Genomic DNA, 20,008 nt, shown 5'->3' on the forward strand with positions numbered 1-20,008 from the left:
GCGGACCGTTACTCTCCAACGGAACCGTCTGAAGATGGAGAGGCTGAGCCAGGCCCAGAGTTGGGGACAGTAACGTCTGAGTTTCCTCACCTACAATGGACAGGCAGCAGCGTCGGCAGGTGCGGGCCTGGGCGAAGGCTGAACGGCATCTCGCCACGGCCTGGTCTGCAGCTCACCTTTAGGTCTGAAAACACAGACACGGTCACGGGATGCGATGGAGGTGGCCAAGAGTCGGTGACACCTCGGCACCGCTCACGCCGGTTTCGGCCGTGTCCCGGGGGCCAGCAGCTTCGGCTGCTCCCTGCTCCCGCCCCGTCACGGGATGCGCGGGACGCCCACGGCATCGCAAGAGGGTCCCGGTCACGGAGAGCATGGGCTCCGGAGTCCGGGCGGGCCCCACAGCACAGGGCCTCGGGGACGTCGCTGAGCGGCTCCCGGTCCTTCGCGGTCCTTCGCGGTCAAGGGAACGGTGCTGCCCTCACAGCTGCACCAAGGTTAGATTCAGCCTTTTAGGCGAGTGCAGCCGCCCCCGCGCTGGCCGCGTCTCGGGTGGGGGACAGTCCCTGCCTCCCTGCCCCCAAGAGCTCCTTAGCTTACCCCCAAGGGCCCCGCGCCGGGTCGTTCCTCCCGTCATGAGGGGGTCCACCGGGGACGGGCCTGTTGGCGCCGAGCGCGGCCACGGCGGGTGTCGGGACCTGGAGGGAACGAGCAGCACTTCTCTGAGTTGGATCGAAGCCGGTTTTGTGTTTTCATCGTGGGGAGGGGCTGGGGGCAGGAAGGCGTCCGGAGGCTGAGGCCGGCGGCGGCTCTTGGGGTCCCCGTGGGCCTGGGCGCAGGGGAGACGGGGCCCGGGGAGGGGGGAGGAGGCGGGGGCACATCCCGTCCGCAGCCCAGGCTCGGAGAGTGCGGAGCGGCCTGGGCCAGGCCGGAGGGGCGGCCTCTCCGGGGCTCTGACAGGTTTGGTTCCATGTCCCCCGGGAGGGGCCTTTTGCACTTGCCTTCCGTGGGGAGAGCAGCTTTGGGGATCGCCCCTTACCTGGGATCTATCCATTCTCTGACCGACATTTGCTAAACACCTGCCGTCTGGCGGCTGCACTCCTGGACCCGGAGGACCGAATTGAAGGCCCAGCCGGGGTGTAGCCCACGGGACGCCCGGTCCGGGGGAGTGTGCATGGGGCACGTCCGTAGGGACATGAGGCCGGGGCGGTCTCCCGAGGCGGAGGGGACCCTGCACCGCTGGCCGCTCGGGGGCGATGGACGTGCTGACATCGCGTGGATCCGGAGGATGCGGTTGTTGACTCAGTTCCTCGTCCACACAGCGCGTCCCCAGTGAGAACAGCCACGAGGACGGAGCTCCTGTGGGCAGGTGGGAAGAGGTGGCCCTGGTCGGGGGGCCGCTCGGGACAACAGAAGCCCCGGCGTGGCGCGGGCAGGCCTGTGCGTGGGGGGGGTCCTCCCACGGGTGCGACCTCCCGCCCCCCGCGGCCTGGCCCACGTGGAGGCTGTGTCTGGTGGGAGCCCACAGGCCCAGCTGCCGTCTCCTGGGACCCGCCGAGTGCCCCAAGCCACTGAGGCCGCCACGTGCTGCCTTTAGCTGCGAAATGGTGACACGGCGTCCCTTCCCGAGGTTTCCCTGCCGTCAGCCGATGCCGCGGCCCACACCGGGTGGACTCGGGGTGTCCGGTGGGGGCGGGGGGGGGAGCCCGGCTGCCGCCTTCCCGGGCCTTGACAAGTCTCCAGAGAGCTGAAGAGCATCAGCTTTTGGGAGCTGGGGGACCGGGTCACCAGGTTGCTGTGTGGCTTTGGGACAATCGTGTCTTGAGCCTCGTCTCCTTCCTGGAGGGCAGCAAACTCCAGCGTCGGAGGACGAAGCATCAAGGGATGAAGAAGGTGACACGGGCCTTGCACGGAGTGTCGCGGAGGCGGGGGCTTCCCCTCCGCTGGCCTGAAAGCGTGAGGAGCGCGGGTGCCTCGTGGGCCCGTGACCCGAACGAGGTCGCGCGCGTTCTCTCCGGCCGAGTGGGTCGCGGCTGAAGGGCGGCCTCCCCGGGTCAGGCTCCGCGTGCCCCTCGCGCCCCAGATCCGCGGTGTCCTCCGCAGCTGCGCGCCCCGCGGGCTTCACTTCGATTAGAGACGGAGGCTGCGCCGGAGCGGGCCGGGGACGGCGGCCCCAGCAGGGAGCGCGACGCAGGCTGGTCCCGGGACGGGGCCACCCCCGAAGGCCACCCGCGGCCCAGCGCCCAGGCGCCGGCTCGGATTTGTGATTGTGCCTTTTAAGTAGCTCCCCAGGCCGGGCGGCGGCACCGCGGCTGGTGCTCAAGGCCGGGCTTCGGGCCGGAGGCCTGGGCTCGTCGGGCCCGTGTCCCCCACCGGCCGCGGCGGGCAGGGCCCTCCTCCGAGCCACCCTCGGTGCCAGGTCCGTCCAGCCCGAGCCCCAGTCTCCCCGTGGGGACTCTCTCCCGTTGCTCCTGTCGGGACTAAGTGTCAGGACGTGCAGGGACTTCAACAGCCTGGCACTGGGCCCCCACCACGGCCACGGCCAGGCCGGCTTTGGGCCCAGGTGGCGCCGGGAGCTCCGGAGAAGGCGGTGAACGAGGACGGGGCGGGGGGCGCCGGGAAGGGCCCGGGGCCAGGGTGACACGCAGACCCTCCGCGGCGGACCGCTCAGAGCCTCCCTGAAACGTGGCACCGCGTGGACAAACCTAGGACGGCGGGTGCAACAAAAGAAATAAGGAGGGCAGCCCGGGGCGGGGGGCTCAGCGGTTAGCGCCACCTTCAGCCAGGGCACGGCCCGGGGTCCCAGGATCGAGTCCTGCGTCGGCCTCCCTGCGCGGAGCCTGCTTCTCCCTCTGCCTGTGTCTCTGCCTGTCTCTCTGTGTCTCTCATGAATAAATAAAATCTTAAAAAAACCCAAAAGAAATGATAGTAATGGATCATGACCCATCAAGTAAAGCCAGCACGCCCCGGTCCATATGGCTTTCAAGAAAGAACTCTGTGGGCCAGAGGTGCAAGCTCTGTGTCACAGCAGAGTCCCCCCTGAGAAGAGCTGGAGGGGCCAGGCTGGCTCGGGGTGCAGAGTGGGTGACCCTTGATCTCGGGCTGTGAATTCCAGCCCCACACTGGGTGGGGAGATTACTTACTTACTTACTTATTCATTCATTCATTCATTCATTCATTTTAAAGATTTATTTATTTATTTATTTATTTATTTATTTATTTATTTATTTATTTATTTATGAGAGAGAGAGAGAGAGAGAGAGAGAGAGAGGCAGAGACACAGGAGGAGGGAGAAGCAGGCTCCACGCAGGGAGCCCGATGCAGGACTCTATCCCGGGACTCCAGGATCACGCCCTGGGCCAAAGGCAGGCGCCAAACCGCTGAGCCACCCGGGGCTCCCCCTGAAAATAAAACCTTTAAAAAAATTACGGGAGGCAAGGTGAAAAGACTCCATCACCAACTGGCAGATACACTGTCATCACTGCTTAGGAAGGAAGCGTCCACGGCTCTGCTGAAACACGGCCTGAAGGGGACACGGACGGCGGAGCTGCACAGACTCAGGTCCCACCTCACGAGACTCTCCACTGGGGACAAAAAGAAGAGTCAGAAATCTACGCTGGAGGATCTGGGCAGGTCCCCCTCGGCCAGGATCAGGGCTGAAGTCACCAAATAATGAGACCCAGGAGCAGGACGTGCCTCCCGGCACCCCGGGAAGTGTCACCGTCGGGGTCCCGACCCAGAGCCAGGACCTCTGGGTTTAATCAGGAGGGAACAGCTCGTGACCCCACGCCCAGGGGCTCTCCATCGAGTAACTGGCTCGAGCCCTCCGCTGGTGTCACCGTGACGCAACCAAAGACAGAAGGGGCCTGGCAGCCTGGAGGAGAGTAAGAGGCTGCAGGACACGGTACGGGGTCCCAGCTCGGGTGGGGGTCCCGGCGCTCACGGGTGGCCCCGCGGTGGGGGCTTCGGGAGCCGGGAGGTGCCCTATTTCTGACAATTACGCTCTGGTTGTGGAAGACGTTAGCCTATCGGGGTGGGGTGAAGGCTCCAGGTGGCACTCGTGGCACTCGTTTTGCGACTTTTCTAAGTCTGGAATGATCTCTACAGGAAAAGCTAAGAAAAATAGGAGAGACAAGGAGCGCCTCTGGCGGACCTCTTGCTTCCTGAGCCCTTCCTCCCCGTGAGTGGGGCCCTCCCTGCTTCCAGCGGCGGCGGCGGGAGGCAAGGGCGCACAGCAGCGTGTGTGCGTGTGTGTGCACGCCCGTGTGCGCTGCTGCTACGAAGGACCCTCGCCGTGGCCGCTCCTGTGTCCTGACGAGGTGCCTGAGCTGCCAACACTTCCGGAGGGTTCGACCCTGGCGACAAACACCTGGCTGCAAGCGACTTCCCCCAGCCGTTTGCTAGGACCTCGGCCAACAGAATAAAAATGCCAGCTTGGTGGCTGGTGGCTGTCGTCAAGGAGACGGAGCCGAACAGCTGGTGGTGCTGACGTCACCTCCAGGCTTGGCAGGAAAAGGCCCTGGTGCGACAGACACGGGGCAAAGGGCTTGTCCCTGGCCATGAACATGGGAAAACAACTTCCCGAATAGGCTCTCTGTTGTCGATCGAGTCTATTTTGAGTTTCCAGGTTCACTGCGGGGTTAGCACGCATCCGGGCGCGCCGTCATCCCTACAGGCGACGTATTCGTCCTGGGACGCTCCTCACAGGCCCTGTGAGCTCAGCACTGTCTGCCCCACTTGCACATGGGAAACCGGGGAGGAGCAGGGCGAGGGGACCCCAGTCATGGGAAGAGGCGGAGACTTGCAGAGGTCGCATCGGGGTGCCCCGACGTCCAGTCGCGCGGTCATCCGCCCACGCTGGCCGCCCCGAGGCTGGCGTCCACGGAGGAGTCTGGGGCCTACACCACTGCGACAGTGCTGTCTGCGCGGGGACTCGCTCTCACTCAATCCCAGGCCGGAGGGAATCACGCAGGAGGACGGGCTGGTGCCTGAGGCGCTTCGGCCGCGGGTTCCACGGAGCCTGCGCTCGGTCCCCCCAGCAAGGACACCCGCGGGGTTATTTGTTCTGTCTTCTCATCTGTGAGGAAAATGGGTAACAGTCATACGTGCTCCAGAGGAGTGTCGCAAGGGTCCGGGGAGGTGGTACGTGCGACCTGCTGGGGACGGTCATGTGTCAGAGGTGCCCACGACGTGCAAGTCCTCGTCCTCGTTTCTTCCCCCGAGCGTCCGTGTGCTGGACGGCAAGTTGGCGCTCAGATGGGAAGTGACGATTAGCAACTAGCCCCCCTCTCCGAGCAGAACGGGCGGGCGTCTGTAGCTGCCAAAGAAACTCAAAGAAACTGCCTCCAGGGGATCCCTGGGGGGCTCGGCGGTTTGGTGCCTGCCTTTGGCCCAGGCACAATCCTGGAGTCCTGGGATCGAGTTCCGCGTTGGGCTCCCGGTACATGGAGCCTTCTTCTTCCTCCTCCTGTGTCTCTGCCTCTCTCTATGTCTATCATAAATAAATAAATCTTTTTTAAAAAAAGAAAACTGCCTCCAGAGCTGAGGTCCTGAGGCCTCTGGCGGCCCAACCTTCCTACTGGACAAACAGGCCCAGAGGCCTGGTCCGTGAAGATCAGTCAGTGGCAGGTGTCTTGACACCTCGGGTCCCTGCTTTTGGATGCACTTGTCCCATTGGTGGAACTTAGCGCCGCTCAGGGCACCGAGGTCGCCCCTTCCCGGCTGGGGCAGCGGAGGTGCCAACCAGCTCCTGCCCACCCCGTCAGGGGCAGGTGAAGAGCTGGCTAAAGAGCGGCAGGTGCAGGACCCTGGGGCTTGCAGACCTCACTAGCTCCTGCAGGGGTGGGGGGGGCTACGGCTGGCCACTGACCGGCCGCTAGGGCCACCGGGTCATCCTCGCATCCTCACAAAAACCTGCAGGAGGGGTGTCAGCTCCACTTTCCAGGCTCTTTCAATCATTCATTCACCGTGTACATTAAAACACCGTCTGGGCGGCGGGCCTGGCCTGGGGACACCGGCCTGGGGACACCGCGGTGAGTAACTCAGAAGCCACCGCCGCCGGCCGGACTTTCCAGTCTCCCGCACAGGGAGGACTTATTCAAAAAACACACAAATACCCAACTGCAAGTGCGGCGAAGTGCGGCAGGACAAAATCAAGGGTCGCCGGGAATACAGCTCGGGACTTGTTTTCCGTGGGACGGTTAGAGGAGGGCTCTGGAAAGCACGCCCAGGTGCTCAGCTGCACGAGGGCCCGGGGGGGGGGGGGTGCGGAAGGCGCCTGGGATCCGCTGGGTGTCAGGTGCGCCGGGCCCGTCGGGGGCAGGTGCGTCGGGGGCAGGTGCGTCGGGCCCATCGGGGGGCAGGTCCGTCGGGGGCAGGTGTGCCGGGCCCGTGGGGGGGCAGGTGCGTCGGGGGCAGGTGCGCCGGGCCCATCGGGGGCAGGTCCGTCGGGGCAGGTGCGCCGGGCCCGTGGGGGGGGTAGGTGCGCCGGGCCGTCGGGGGCAGGTGCGTCGGGCCCATCGGGGGGGCAGGTCCGTCGGGGGCAGGTGCGCCAGGCCCGTGGGGGGGCAGGTGCCTGGGAGGCAGGTGCGCCGGGCCCGCCCCGTGCACAGGCTCCTTCCCGCGCCCCCGGGCGGGTCCCTCCGTCTCGGCCCCGCTGATGGCGGCAGGTGTGTCCGCGCCCGGGGCCGGGGGGCGGGCGGCACCGGCTCAGCGGGACGAGCTGATCCACTTGGAACCGGGCGCGCACGTTCCCGCTTGAGTTGCGATTCGGCAGGAAGGTTCTTCTGGGTGAGGCGCCCCTTGTTCTCCCGCGTTTCAGCTCCGACGCCGTGTGCCCGCCCGCACCGCGCGGTTAGCGGTCCCCATCCCAGGCGAGCGCCCGCGGCTGCGGGGCCGCGAAGGGCGGAGAGAGCCGGGCCTCCCGGCTCCCGCCCGAACCAACGGCCCGAGGCCGGCCTCTGCCCGCAACAAAGATGGCGCGCGCCCCGGGCCCGCGTGCCCTGACGAAAAATGGCCGGCGGCCTCGCTTTCCTTAGCCTTGCGGCCCGAGGGCGGCCGCTCGTGCCCTTAACCGAGATGGCCCCCGCCCGCGCTCCGCTGCCCGGCCTCGGGCCGCCGCCGGGCGGCTTCAGCGCGCGCCTCCGTGGCCCCGCCCCGTTTCCGTAGGAAGAAGCGCCGGGGAAGATGGCGGCGGCTGCGGTTTGAATTCCAGCGGCGCCGCGGGCGTCCGACCCGGAGCAGGGCTGGAGGGGCGGGGACCTGGGGGCCCGGGGGGCGCCGCCGCGCCCGCGCCCGCGCCCGCGATGGACTCGGTGTTGGGAGCCGACGCCACCGTCCCCGGGACGCTCGGCGGCTGCAGGTGCGGCCGGGGCCTCGCAGGGGCGGGCGGGACCCCGCGGCGGGGAGCGGGCCACGAGGCCGGGGCTGCTTCTGGGGGTGTCGGCGGCTTCCGGGGGGGCCGGGGGCGGGGGTCCCGGGGGCGGGGGGCGGGGGTCCCGGGGGGCGGGGGGGCGGGCCTTGAGCCCCGAGCGGAGCCGGCCCCGCCGACCCTCCCACCTCGGCCGTCGGACGCTTTAGCAGAACGGTCCCGCCCGTTTCCCGTCTGCGAAAGGCGGCGGGTCGCGGAGCGACGGAATCGGGGGAGGACGGGCGGGACTGGAGCTGGGCTGGGCTCGGGGACCCTGGGCTGTCAGTGTAGCACCTCCACCTCCACCTCCACCTCCACCTCCACCTCCACCTCCTCCAGCACCACCTCCACCTCCACCTCCCACCTCCACCTCCCACCTCCACCTCCACCACCATCCCCACACTCCACCATCCTCCACCTCCACCTCCACCTCCAGCATCCTCACCTCCACCTCCACCTCCACCTCCACCTCCTCCAGCACCACCTCCACCTCCACCACCTCCTCCACTACCAGCATCCCCACCTCCACCTCCAGTACCAGCATCCTCACCTCCACCTCCACCTCCTCCTCCACCTCCTCCAGCACCACCTCCACCTCCACCACCTCCTCCACCTACCACCATCCCCACCTCCACCTCCAGTACCAGCATCCTCACCTCCACCACCAACACCAGCACCACCACCTCCACCTCCAGCATCACCACTCCACCACCACACCCCACCTCCACCTCTAGTACCAGCATCCTCACCTCCACCACCAACACCAGCACCACCACCTCCAGCACCAGCATCACCACTACCACCACCACCACCACCTCCACCTCTAGTACCAGCATCCTCACCTCCACCTCCACCTCCACCTCCACCTCCACCTCCTCCTCCACCTCCACCTCCACCACCTCCTCCACTACCAGCATCATCACCATCACCACTACCAGCACCACTACCAGCACCACCTCCACCTCCATCATCACCACCACCACCAGCATCCCCACCTCCACCTCCAGTACCAGCATCCTCACCTCCACCTCCACCACCACCTCCAGCACCAGCATCACCACTACCTCCACCTCCACCTCCATCATCACCACCACCACCAGCATCCCCACCTCCACCTCCAGTACCAGCATCCTCACCTCCACCTCCATCACCAGCACCACCACCTCCAGCACCAGCATCACCACTACCACCACCACCTCCACCTCCATCATCACCACCTCCAGCACCAGCATCACCACCACCACCTCTAGTACGAGCATCCTCACCTCCACCTCCACCACCACCACCAGCACCACCACCTCCAGCACCAGCATCACCACTACCACCACCACCTCCACCTCCATCATCACCACCTCCAGCACCAGCATCACCACCACCACCTCTAGTACGAGCATCCTCACCTCCACCTCCACCACCAACACCAGCACCACCACCTCCAGCACCAGCATCACCACTACCACCACCACGCCCACCCCCACCCCCACCTCCACCACCATCACCATCGTCATCACTGCAGGTTGGGGAATAATGGCTGACAGTGGTCTCCAGTGGATCTGTCCCAAGAGGCTGTTGGAGTCCACATTGCCCATGCGGCCTGGCATCTTCCCTTTGGGGAGGAAAGCCTGACAGCCACACACTGCTCCAGGGCTGGGCTGTTTGGTTTTCAGGGGGCTCTTGGTGGAAGAAGACGGAAGAAGGACGTGGAGGAGAATCCACAGTGTTTATCCAGCTCTGCTGGGGATAAGCTGCTGCTTTTAGTCAACAGACCCTCATTGAGAGGGTGACCATGTCGTTTATTGTGCAACCTGGGACACTTTTAAGAGAGAAATGGGGGATCCCCGGGTGGCTCAGCAGTTGAGCGTCTGCCTTCAGCCCAGGGTGTGATCCTGGAGTCCCAGGATCCAGTCCCACGTTAGGCTCCGTGCAGGGAACCTGCTTCTCTCTCTGCCTGTGTCTCTGTCTCTTCCTCTCCCCCCTCTCCCTCTCTGTCTCTGTCTCTCATGAATAAGTAAATAAATGCTTTATTTTTTATTTTATTTTATTTATTTTTTATTTTTTTATTTATGATAGAGAGAGAGAGAGAGGCAGAGACATAGGCAGAGGGAGAAGCAGGCTCCATGCACCGGGAGCCCGATGTGGGATTAGATCCCGGATCTCCAGGATCGCGCCCCGGGCCAAAGGCAGGCGCTAAACCGCTGCGCCACCCAGGGATCCCAGTAAATAAATTCTTAAAAAAAAAAAAGCGAAGTGGGGCAATCAGTGTTCATGTCTGGACAGCAAGCATGAACTGGCCTGTCTTGGGCCAACCTGGACTAGTGGTTACTCCGTTTATTGAGGACGTGTTATGTATCCTGTGCGGGTCCGTCAGGTCCCTGCCATCGCACTACCACTGTGCCAGCTTGCCGGGGAGGACTTGGGTTGTCCTGACACCTGGGATAGCCCTTTATACTACAGCTTGAAACCTTTTTAAAAGTATGAGTCCGATGGTCATTCTGCCGTGTGTGTTTAGTGCGTCTCGTCGCCATTAAGATAAAGCCCGTTCATACTCTCGGCTCTCAACTACCTCAGTGCCAGGTGACCAAGCCCTTGGGCTTCGGGACCCAGACCTAGGTGGGTTTCGGTCCCACTTCTCGGTTTAACAGCCCAGTGATCTTGGGCAAGTCACTCCCTCCGCGAGCCTCAGTTTTTGCCATCTGAAAAGTGTGTGAATCTGAAGGGGTTTTGACCAGGGACTGACGCACGGTAGCAGCTCTCCAGGCAGCTCCCTCCTTCGCTGGGACACTCCTGTGGCTGGTCTCTTACCTGCTTCAGACCCTCCCTGGCTCCCGTCACCCTCAGAATGAGGTGCCTTAATAGAGCTTCCAAGGTCGTTCATAAGCCGGCCCAGCCCGGTGACCTCCTGACCTCCTGTGTCCTCTGTGCCTGCCCTTCTCCTCCCCGAACACTTCCCTCTGCCTGGCTGCCAAGGCCTTTGTCCTGAGCGGCCTGCCTCGTTCTATTCTGTTCTTTGCCTTTCTTTTCTCTTCTTTTTTCTCTTCTCTCCTCTCCTCTCCTCTCCTCTCCTCTCCTCTCCTCTCCTCTCCTCTCCTCTCCTCTCCTCTCCTCTCCTCTCCTCTCCTCTCCTCTCCTCTCCTCTCCTCTCCTCTCCTCTCCTCTCCTCTCCTCTCCTCTCCTCTCCTCTCCTCTCCTCTCCTCTCCTCTCCTCTCCTCTCCTCTCCTCTCCTCTCCTCTCCTCTCCTCTCCTCTCCTCTCCTCTCCTCTCCTCTCCTCTCCTCTCTTCTCGATTTTATTTATTCCTCAGAGACACAGAGAGAGGCAGAGACACAGGCCAGGGGAGAAGCAGGCTCCCTGCGGGGACCCTGATGCGGGGACTTGATCCCGGGACCCCGGGGTCACGCCCTGGGCCGAAGGCAGGTGCTCCACTGCAGAGCCCCCCAGGCGTCCCACCTTGTTCTTTCTTACTGTCGGACCTGTGCACTCGCTCTTCCTGCTGCCGGGCTAGCCCTCCCTTCCCTTTGCCTTATTAATGCCTCTTATTTTCCAGGTCTCACTTAGATTTCGATGCCAGGAAGCCTTTGCTGACATGCTCCTATCCCCACCCAGACCCTCTCTGCTCTTCCAGCCACCCCCACCCATCACTGACCCTATTTTAGCCCTTATTTATGTCGCTTAGGTTTTTGTTTTTAGATTTTTATTTATTTGAGGGAAAAAGAGAGTGTGAGGGCACACGAGAAATGCACACACAAGGACGGTGAGGGGAGAGGGAGAGAGGGAGAAGCAGACTCCCTGCTGAGCCGGCCGGGTGCCCAGTGTGGGGCTGGGTCCCAGGACCCTGGGATCCTGACCTGAGCTGAAGGCAGACGTTTCACCAACCGAGTCACCCAGGCGCCCCCACCTCACTGAGTTTTATTGACTAATGTTGTTTAATAGAAATACAGTGTGAGCCACATAAGTAATTGAAACTTTTCTAGTAGCCACAATGAAAAAGTGAAAGAGAAACAGATGAAATAGATTTTAATAATATATTTGATTTCACCTGGTATTTCCGTATATTATCATTATAAAGAGCAAACAATAAAAAATTATTAATGAAATATTTCACATTCTTTTTTATCTTACAAAGTCTTTGAGATTCGGTATGCATTTTAAACTTACAAACACTTCTTGATTTGGATTAACCACAGTTCAGGTGCTCAGCAGGTCCCTGTGGCTGGTGGCTCCTGCAGGGGGTCGTGCAGGTACAACTCTAACGTGTCTGACTTCCTAATTAGACTCTGACCTGTTTGAGAGCAGGGCTGGCTGCATATTGTTCATCTTTGTAACTCCAGTTCCTAACCTGGCACCAGGCATATAAATGGGAGGTGATGGTATTATCCCCTTTTTGCAGGTGAGCACTCTGAAGCTCACAGAGGTGAAGGGAGCAGTCTGGGATCCCACAGAAAAAGTACACGATTGAGCCCGGATCTGAATCCAGGCTCACTGACTGCAAAGCTTGGCTCTCAGTCCGTGTCCTGCCTTCTAGCTAGTTCCCTATACCACTTCTGAGGGGACTCTGGGAGGATTTTAGGGAGCTGCTGGCATGGGAACTGGCCCTTAAAGAGTGGCCCAAATGTCTTGAAAGAGACAGGTTCCCCATTAGATGGTCACAGTGGAAGAGAAAAATCCCTGGAATAAAATCCTCTTTTTATCTTAGCGTGAGCACCCTTCTGCTTGGTAATTTCCAAGCCCCAGTTTTAGAGACTAAATGGAAGTCCAGTTTGTTGAATCAGGTCGATATGCGTCATTCTCTGCAAACCTGATGGCCTGTGGGTGCCCCAAAGAGCTCCAGCCCTGAGGTCAGGCTCAGATGCCAGGCCCCAGAGCCTCGCCCAAGCTAAGGCCCTTTATCAAGTCCTGCCTGGTGCTTTTTTTTTTTTTTTTAAATTTTTATTTATTTATGAGAGAGAGAGAGAGAGAGAGAGAGGAGAGAGGCAGAGACACAGGCAGAGGGAGAAGCAGGCTCCATGCACCGGGAGCCCGACGTGGGATTCGATCCCGGGTCTCCAGGATCGCGCCCTGGGCCAAAGGCAGGCGCCAAACCGCTGCGCCACCCAGGGATCCCCTGCCTGGTGCTTTTGGAAGAACCTGGGCTTTGTACTCAGGATCACTGGGTCTGGATCCTGCTTCAGCCACTTACTGGCTGAGTTGCTTTAGTAACACACCCAACCCTTCTGAGCCTCAGTTTATTTTCCGTGATAATATCTACCTATCAGGTGACTGGATGGAGCAAGGTTATATGTGTTCTGTGCCTGATTCCGCGACGAAGTCCTTGGTGCCCACAACCCTGGGTTTGTCCTTTTGTTTTCATGCCCGAGGTTCTACGTCTCCCTAACTGAGCTTCCTAACCCTGGGCCCAGGTTGTTGTCTGTGGGTTTCTCTAATAATTTTTTTTTTAAGATTTTATTTATTTATTCATGAGAGAGAGAGAGGCAGAGACACAGGCAGAGGGAGAAGCAGGCTCCCTGCAGGGAGCCCGATGAGGGACACAGTCAGGGACCCTGGGGTCATGCCCTGGGCCGAAGGCCGCCGCTCCCCCGCAGCCCCCCGGGCGCCCCGTCTATGGGTTTCTCTAGTGCTTGGCTATTAAGAGCTTGCTGTGGTGCGGGGCAGGCCAGAAGGAAATGTCCTGTGAGTTTGTACATGGCCATACTTTGTCAGGCAAAGAATGTTCTCATGGACTTTTGTAAAGGGTCGAGAAAGAGGACGGTGGAATGAAATTTTGGTGAATGTTTGAAGGCTTGATTCAAGGCTGAGCTTGGATCTGGGTACCCCTAGACTTGAGGTTTGAGGGACGTGTTCCCGGTCTCCAGGATAAGCTTAGGAGGGCAGCGAGGATGGCTGGCTTGTTCCCCACCGTGTCTTTAGACCTGGAACCGTGTCTGGCATATAGTAGAGGATCCACAGTATTGTTGAATGAGTCAGTTTTGTTCAGTCTCTAAAAAGATACGTACTGTGTAAATACAGGCTCCATATTTAGGAGTGCAGTGCTGCTTTGTGACCGCTCGGAAAAGGTGCACACACAGTGTCAACTGGCACAGTCCTTCTCGAAAACAATTTGGCGTTAAAAATATGTCCATATGTGTGTTTTAAAAACAGCTTTATTGAAACCATTTGTATGCCGTGAAGTACATTTAAAATATACTATTGAATGATCTTTTAGTATATTTACGGAGTTGTGCCATCATGGCCTGGTATCTCATGTGATGTTGGTTTCTATTTCCCTAACGACTAATGATGTTGAACATTTTTACTTGTGTTTTTATAGCCATTTGGGTACAGTTGGCCCTTGAACAACACAGGGCTGGTGGTGCGGTGTCCCGCTCAGTGGAAAATCCACGTGTAACTTTTGATTCCCCCACAACTTGACTACTAGCCTACTGTTAACTGAAAGTCTTACTCAGAAACAGTCAGTTAACACATATTTCATGTGTCATATGTACGTACTATATTCTCACTGTAAAAGTAAGCTAGAGAAAAGAAAATGCTATTAAGGAAATCACAAGGAGGAGAAAATACATTGACGCCACTGTCCGGTATTTATTGAGAAACGTGTGTGTATAGGTGGACCCGTGCCGTTGCCCTCGTGTTGTTCCGGGGCCCACTGCATTTTCACATCCTTTGCCCCTTAAAAGTATGTGAACGTGTTTTGACCCAGCAGTTCTACTTCTTGTTATGGTAGAGAAAGTCCGGTGCATGTGCACCTGGAGACCTGTATGAGGACAGTCATAAAGCCTTGTCTGTGAAAGGAGCAACTTGGAAACAAATTGATTTACCGTCAGGGGACCAGGTCAGTGCACGTCCTTTCAAGAGTGAATTTCAGACTGTGACCATTGGCAGCTCATGAAATTCAATTCAGTAGGTTGCAATGAGAATTCAAAAAAACCAGAATAGCACAGAATAGAAAGCAGTTCAAGAATTAAGGGCAGTAAATTTCCTTCTGTGGGTTGTGGTCAGTAAAGTTTGAGAAACGTTGCTGTGGAATGCTTGTGGGAGTTACAGACACGACGGAGATGTGTTCGTACTGTCGTGGAAACACCTGCAGGACACGGTAAGTGAAGAGAGGATGCCCCAGAATAGTGTGTACAGTTTGATTGCATTTGTTTTGTTTTTAAGCCACAAAATAAAACTCTGTCCCCAGGGACGCCCGGGTGGCTCAGCGGTTGAGCATCTGCCTTCAGCCCAGGGCGTGATCCTGGAGACCCGGGATCGAGTCCCGCATCGGGCCCCCCGCAGGGAGCCTGCTTCTCCCTCTGCCTGTGTCTCTGCCTCTCTCTCTGGGCCTCCCAAGAATAAACAAACAAACAAACAAACAAACAACAAACCCTGTGTCCCTGTATCTGTAAATAGAAGGAAGCCTGGAGGACAGCTGTCTTGCTGACAACAGGTTGCCTCTTGGGGGGCTAGATGGGAGTGAGGAATGCCCGAGAACTTTAGGCTTGTCTGTATTTTTTCCCTCCCACTCCGCTCACCCGTTTGCCCCTTCCTGCTGCCCTGCCCTCTGGCAGCCGCCACTTCGGCCTCTGTGCTTAGGAGTCTGTTTCAGCTTTTTGGTTTATTTGTTTTGTTTTTTAGATTCTCTGTATAAGTGAAATCATACGGTGTTGGTCTTTGACTTCAGGGCCCGCTGGGCCCACGTGCAGGGTCGGGAAGGGCAGGATCCCTGTCGTCCGCGGCCCCCGCCTCCTTCATCCGTCCGTCCGCCTTCGCCTGTCGCCAGCCCCTTGGGTCGCTCCCTCCTGGCCGTTGCACACGACGCTGCGGGAGGACGTGCGGGTCTTTGCAAGCGCGTGTTCTCACCTTGCTAAGCGCCGGGCCGGGGACTTCCCGCACCACGTGGCTCCGCGTCCGCTTCCCGGGCGAGGCCGAGCTGCTCCCACAGCGGCCTGCGCTCGAGGCTCCCTCTCCCCACGTCCTGGCCCACACTTGCTAGTTTCTTGTCTTTTTGATCCTGGACGCTCTGACAGGTGCGAGCGGGGTGGGATGTCCCCGGGCTTCTGATCTGCGGTCCGCGGACAGGGAGTGACGCGCAGCAGCTCTCCGTGCGCCCGCTGGCCGCTGGTGTGTCTTCTTCTGCCTGCACTTTTTGTGTTCACACGTTTCTTCTCCAAGGGCAGGTCACAGAGACTGAGGGATGAATCCTTGGAAGGCAGGCAGCAGCGCACCTGGCGCAACGGTTTCCTGAGTGTGCCGCCCGGTTCCCCGCGGCCCTCCAGGCCTCACCGGGTCTCGGGTCTCGGGTGGGGCCGGCAGCGGGAGGTGTGGGCCCCGTGGGCGGGGCTAGAGCAGGACGGGTGGGTGCGCGCTGCGGGCGACCGTCCCTCCACCTGCCCCCCGACAGTCCCCAGCAGCCCCGGCCAGCGGCTCCGGGCCCGTCGCGGGAACCCTCTGCCGCGGTTCATTCGGACCTTACCGCGGCCCCCACGGGGAGGGTGTCGGGCCCAGGGTCGTGGGGTTGCAGTCAGGCCAGCTTGGGTCTTTCAGCTTACTGACTTTTCTGAGCTTCTCTTTTCCTTCTTTAAAAAAAAAAAAGCAACAGTTAAAAGCCGCCAGCCGCTGCCGGGGGGCCGCGGTGAGGCTGGCGCGGGGGGCGCCGGTCCCGAGTGGGGGGGCACGATCGCCGCGGGGCCCCTACAGGGAGCTTGGTAGGATTATGCCGTATTTGGCACGTGAGGAAACCAGTGCTGACTCTGTGCCACGTTCGCAAGGAGCTTTGGGTGGCCCTGCCCAGGCCAGCGAGTGAATGGACCCTGGGAAACCTGGATTCTGGGCTCTGCTTTGCTGGGGACCCCCTTGCGATTTTGAGCAAAGAGGTTCCTTCCTCTTCGTGTCCCCGGGGCACTGACCCCGTGGTAAACTGTACCGCAGCCCTCTCTGCTTTTGCTGCGTCGTTTTGATTTCAGGGGACTTCACGAAGCCCCAGCCTCAGTCCTGAGGCCAAGAGTGAAGGACCCGAGTGGGAAGAGGCAGCTGGGGGCGGGGACCGACGGGAAAGTGCAGATGACAGAGACTCCCAGCATTTGAAGATGGGTGGGGAAAGCCCAGTGGAAACCTGGCAGGAACCAGGCAGGAACTTCTGCGTTAAACAGTGGTTTCTTGTAACACATGAGATGTCAAATGTCATTTTTTTCAGACTTCATTGTTTGCCCGTTGGAAACTTGTCGAAGACCAAATTCTTTGGCTCTGCCTGCCGTGTAGTCTTCACTGTGGTTGATTCTGGCTTGCGACACTGACGGGCCCTTTCAGCCAATGGTAGAAGGTTCGTGGCCGTGGCGGAGAGGCCCCCACGTGGGGAATGTGCAGACCCGACCCGACGGCCGCCTAGGCCTGACCGCTACGCTGCTGTGTGACGGTGGCCTCTGGGCTACCGACCGCAAAAGGTGGTGGCTGAGCTTGATTTCGATTTTTAATATTCAGTTTAGAGGGTGGAGTTTGTTCTTCCTTTGATGGTTATTGGAGGAAATGAAAAAACACAGAGAATTAAAAGGGAGGAAAACCTCTCTCATTTTCCTACACGTGATGACGTTAAACATTTGTTTTTTTATGGATGCGCAGCCCGCCTAGTGTCCGGGGGGGATTTGAGGTGATGGGAGTATACAAGTTGTGGCTTTTTCCTAGTTGGGGGCACGTCCTCCTGAAGTTGTTTTTGGTCATCTTTATAGCAGGCGCGTATCATGTAACCGTTCTCTTGATGTTGGAACCTTACCATGGATTTTTTGCTTGGTTCTGAGGGTGCAGCTCCTTTCCCGACTCTAGAATTTGGCAGTTGGGGAGAATTGTCCCGGGGACCGAATGGACTTGGGTTCACAAAGCTGGGGAGAGCCAGCTGACGGGAAGTCCAGCTCTCAGCTTGGAGCTTGGGGCGGGGAAGCACTCTTGGAGGGTAGACGGAAAAGGCGTGGTTCTGGGCGCGGTGGTCCGCTCGGCGGCCTGGCGCCCGGGCCGGCCGCTGACATGATCCGTGCCCTGGCGCCTCCCTTAGAATGCACAGGCCCTTCGGGGCAGCGCAGCTCTCACGGTGGGGGATCTTTCACGCCTGCGCCGAGCACGGCGTCTCTCCTGGTGGCAGGGATATTTTGCGGCCGTCGACGGAGTGCCCGCGGTGTGCCAGGCACCTTGCCGGGGACTTTGTGTCTGTGGTGGCAGTCACTTCCCGAGTGGCCGCTGTGCTCCTTCCGCGGATGAAGGAGGCTCGGCTCGGGGAGGTACCTGGCTTAGGCTAGATCCGGTGTCGTGTCTTCTGTGTCAGCCACGCCTCCGGTTACGGTCTAGTTTTCTGTCAGCGTCTCCAGATCCTCACTCAACCTATGTTTATGATTCAGCCAGCAAAGTCTCTTGGATCAGTGGATTTTGCATTTTCGTGGGACATTCTTAAAGTGTCTGAATTGGTGCCTGCTTCTTGGGAGCTTTATTTTTGGTCGTGTCCGACACGTTAGTGACGACGACGAATAGTAAAGACCGAAGCAATGGTCCCCACTGCCTGGGCGCACCCTGCGTGCACGTGCCGTAGACGTGAGCTCATCTTTACAGGTCGAGGGAGGAACAGGGAAAGGGAGACTCAGGAGCGTCCGCAGCCGGTAGTTGGCGCAGGCCTCTGCTTCCAGCACGTACTAGGCGGTACACGGATGCGACGTGGGTGCGAGTGGGCGGGCGGGCAGGCGGGCATCCTGGGACTCGCTGAAGCTCGCTCGGCCCGCAAGGTTGGAGCCCAGGGTCCGAGCTCTTGCCCCTGCACTGCGTGTGCGTCGTCGCCCGTGCAGCCCAGCGGCCCCCAGTCCGTGGGCCCGACGCTGACGCTTCTCTTCCTGCTCGTGCTCTCTCCTAGTGGCCTCGCCTGCAGCTCACCAGACGAGGGGGACGGCATCGGCCCCGGAGCCGGCTTGGGAGACGCTGGTAAGTGCACGACGCCGGCCTTCTCCTCGCAGGCCGGGCCTCCAGCTGGGGCTGGGCCTTGAGGTCCCCTGCCCGCCGCGCGGCTGCTCCCACTTCCCCAGCCCCGCTGGGGATTGAGGCCCCCGGGGCAGCTTTCCTGGGCTCTGCTCCCCGCTGCCGGGCTCGGAGGGGTTCAGCCAGCGTTCGCCGAGCGGGGCGGGGCGCCTGGGGGAGCCTCCCGGCGGCTGGGGGCCCAGCACGTTCCTGCGCGGGCCGCCGGGGACACAGGTAGCTGCTCAGGCCGCGGGACTCGCGCTGAGTGCATAAGCGGGCCATTGTGTTGAGGCGGGATTAGAGGAGACTGTCGGGGGGCAGCTTGGCTTTTGCGGAGCGTCCTTTATGACTTCTGTTTCTGAAAGAAGCCAGCGCTGTCCTAAGTACCTTGGGACGTGCTCGTAATTTGCCTTGTCACATACCTTAGAGATACTGGGACTTGTGTGTTTTCCCCTCTTCCTCAAAGTGAGGATCCGGCAGGAGGGAGAAGTTTGTAGAACAGACAGTATCAGGGTCGTGCGGTTTATTTCTGGAGAATATCTTAACTTACCGGCCCCCTCAGGTTTTCCTTCAGAACCTGGTAACTTCTGCGTTGCACACGGGATCACGCGGTGTCTGTTGTCCCTGCACGCGGGCAGGTAGGCGTGGAAAACCGCCAGGACTGCTTTCTGCGTGAGCCCATAGCGCAGTGCTTTGTGCCAAGCCCTGGGCTAAGTGCTGGGAATCAGCCTTGAACACGGTTACGGCCAGGCCTGGAATAGAGAGTCCAGCACAGAAATGTCCTGGTGAATCATATGATCAACGTGATGATCTCCCAGGTGCTGGGAGGTTGGGGTGCGGGGGAGGTGTGTCCTGGCGCAGAGGAGGTGGGCGGGGCAAGAGTTTAAGACAGTGATATGGAGCTAAGACTTGGGGAATGAGTGGGACCTAGGTGGGGAGGGAGGGGAGTAGGAAGGGAGAGGGGCATAGGGAGGGAGGCAGGGGTGTAGGAAGGGAGGCTGGGGCGTAGGGAGGGAAGGAGGCAGGCACAGAGGCGGAGCAGGGCCCATCTGAGGACTGGGGAAGAGCGGGTGTGCCCTTTGTCTGCTAGCGGGGCCCTAAGGGTGGGCCCCCGTCCCCCCCGCCGCTTCTGTGCCCAGTGGTTCGGGACGCTGGGCCTAGCTCTGGGCCTTTGCTTTTGAAGTTCCTTCTTCGGTTGCCTTCCTCTGCCTGCTGCCTTGCTAACACGCAGGGCACCACCGGGCACCACCGTCTCCCGCCTCGCTCACATGTGCTTTCCTCTCTGAACCTCGCTAGTTTTCTGTTGCAGTTTGTTCCTGTTGGTGACATATGGCTTCCAGGGGCTTCCAGGGGCTTCCAGGGTCACACCACTTGTGCCCCGCCTACTTGACCACCTGCCCTGGGCCACCCATCCCCTGGTCCCCTCCTGGACTGCTGCAGTGTTCCCACTGCTGCCCTGCTTCCTGCAGCGCCTTCGGGCTGTTCTCTGCCTGTGGATGCCTGGGTGCAGGCACGTTACCCTTGCGGGGGGCCCTTGCGGCTCCCATCCTGAGATGAGCTCCCTCACGTACCTCCCCTCCTGTGGGCCACCTCCCCCCCCCCTCAACGCTGTCCAGTCCTGTCTCCCCGCCACCCCCCCCC

The 20,008-nt window shown here is 60.2% G+C and overlaps 1 protein-coding gene across 6 annotated transcripts in view; it reads left to right on the top strand.

Annotated features, from left to right (window-relative positions):
- CDK5RAP2 (CDK5 regulatory subunit associated protein 2) overlaps positions 1 to 20,008 on the top strand; it is a 166,774-nt gene that overhangs the window by 1,418 nt on the left and 145,348 nt on the right. For 5 of the 6 annotated variants that reach the window (XM_055301770.1, XM_055301772.1, XM_055301771.1 and 2 more), the window contains exons 1-2: positions 7,258 to 7,357; positions 18,267 to 18,334. In XM_055301770.1, the coding sequence (XP_055157745.1) occupies positions 7,302 to 7,357; positions 18,267 to 18,334 (124 nt within the window). In that variant the 5' untranslated portion in view covers positions 7,258 to 7,301. Of the gene's footprint in view, positions 1 to 7,257; positions 7,358 to 18,266; positions 18,335 to 20,008 lie in introns of those variants that run through there. The other variant, XM_055301775.1, reaches the window with a different exon arrangement.

This window comes from Nyctereutes procyonoides, unplaced genomic scaffold (genome assembly GCF_905146905.1).
Source record: "Nyctereutes procyonoides isolate TBG_1078 unplaced genomic scaffold, NYPRO_anot_genome, whole genome shotgun sequence".
Taxonomy (NCBI): Eukaryota; Metazoa; Chordata; class Mammalia; order Carnivora; family Canidae; genus Nyctereutes; species Nyctereutes procyonoides.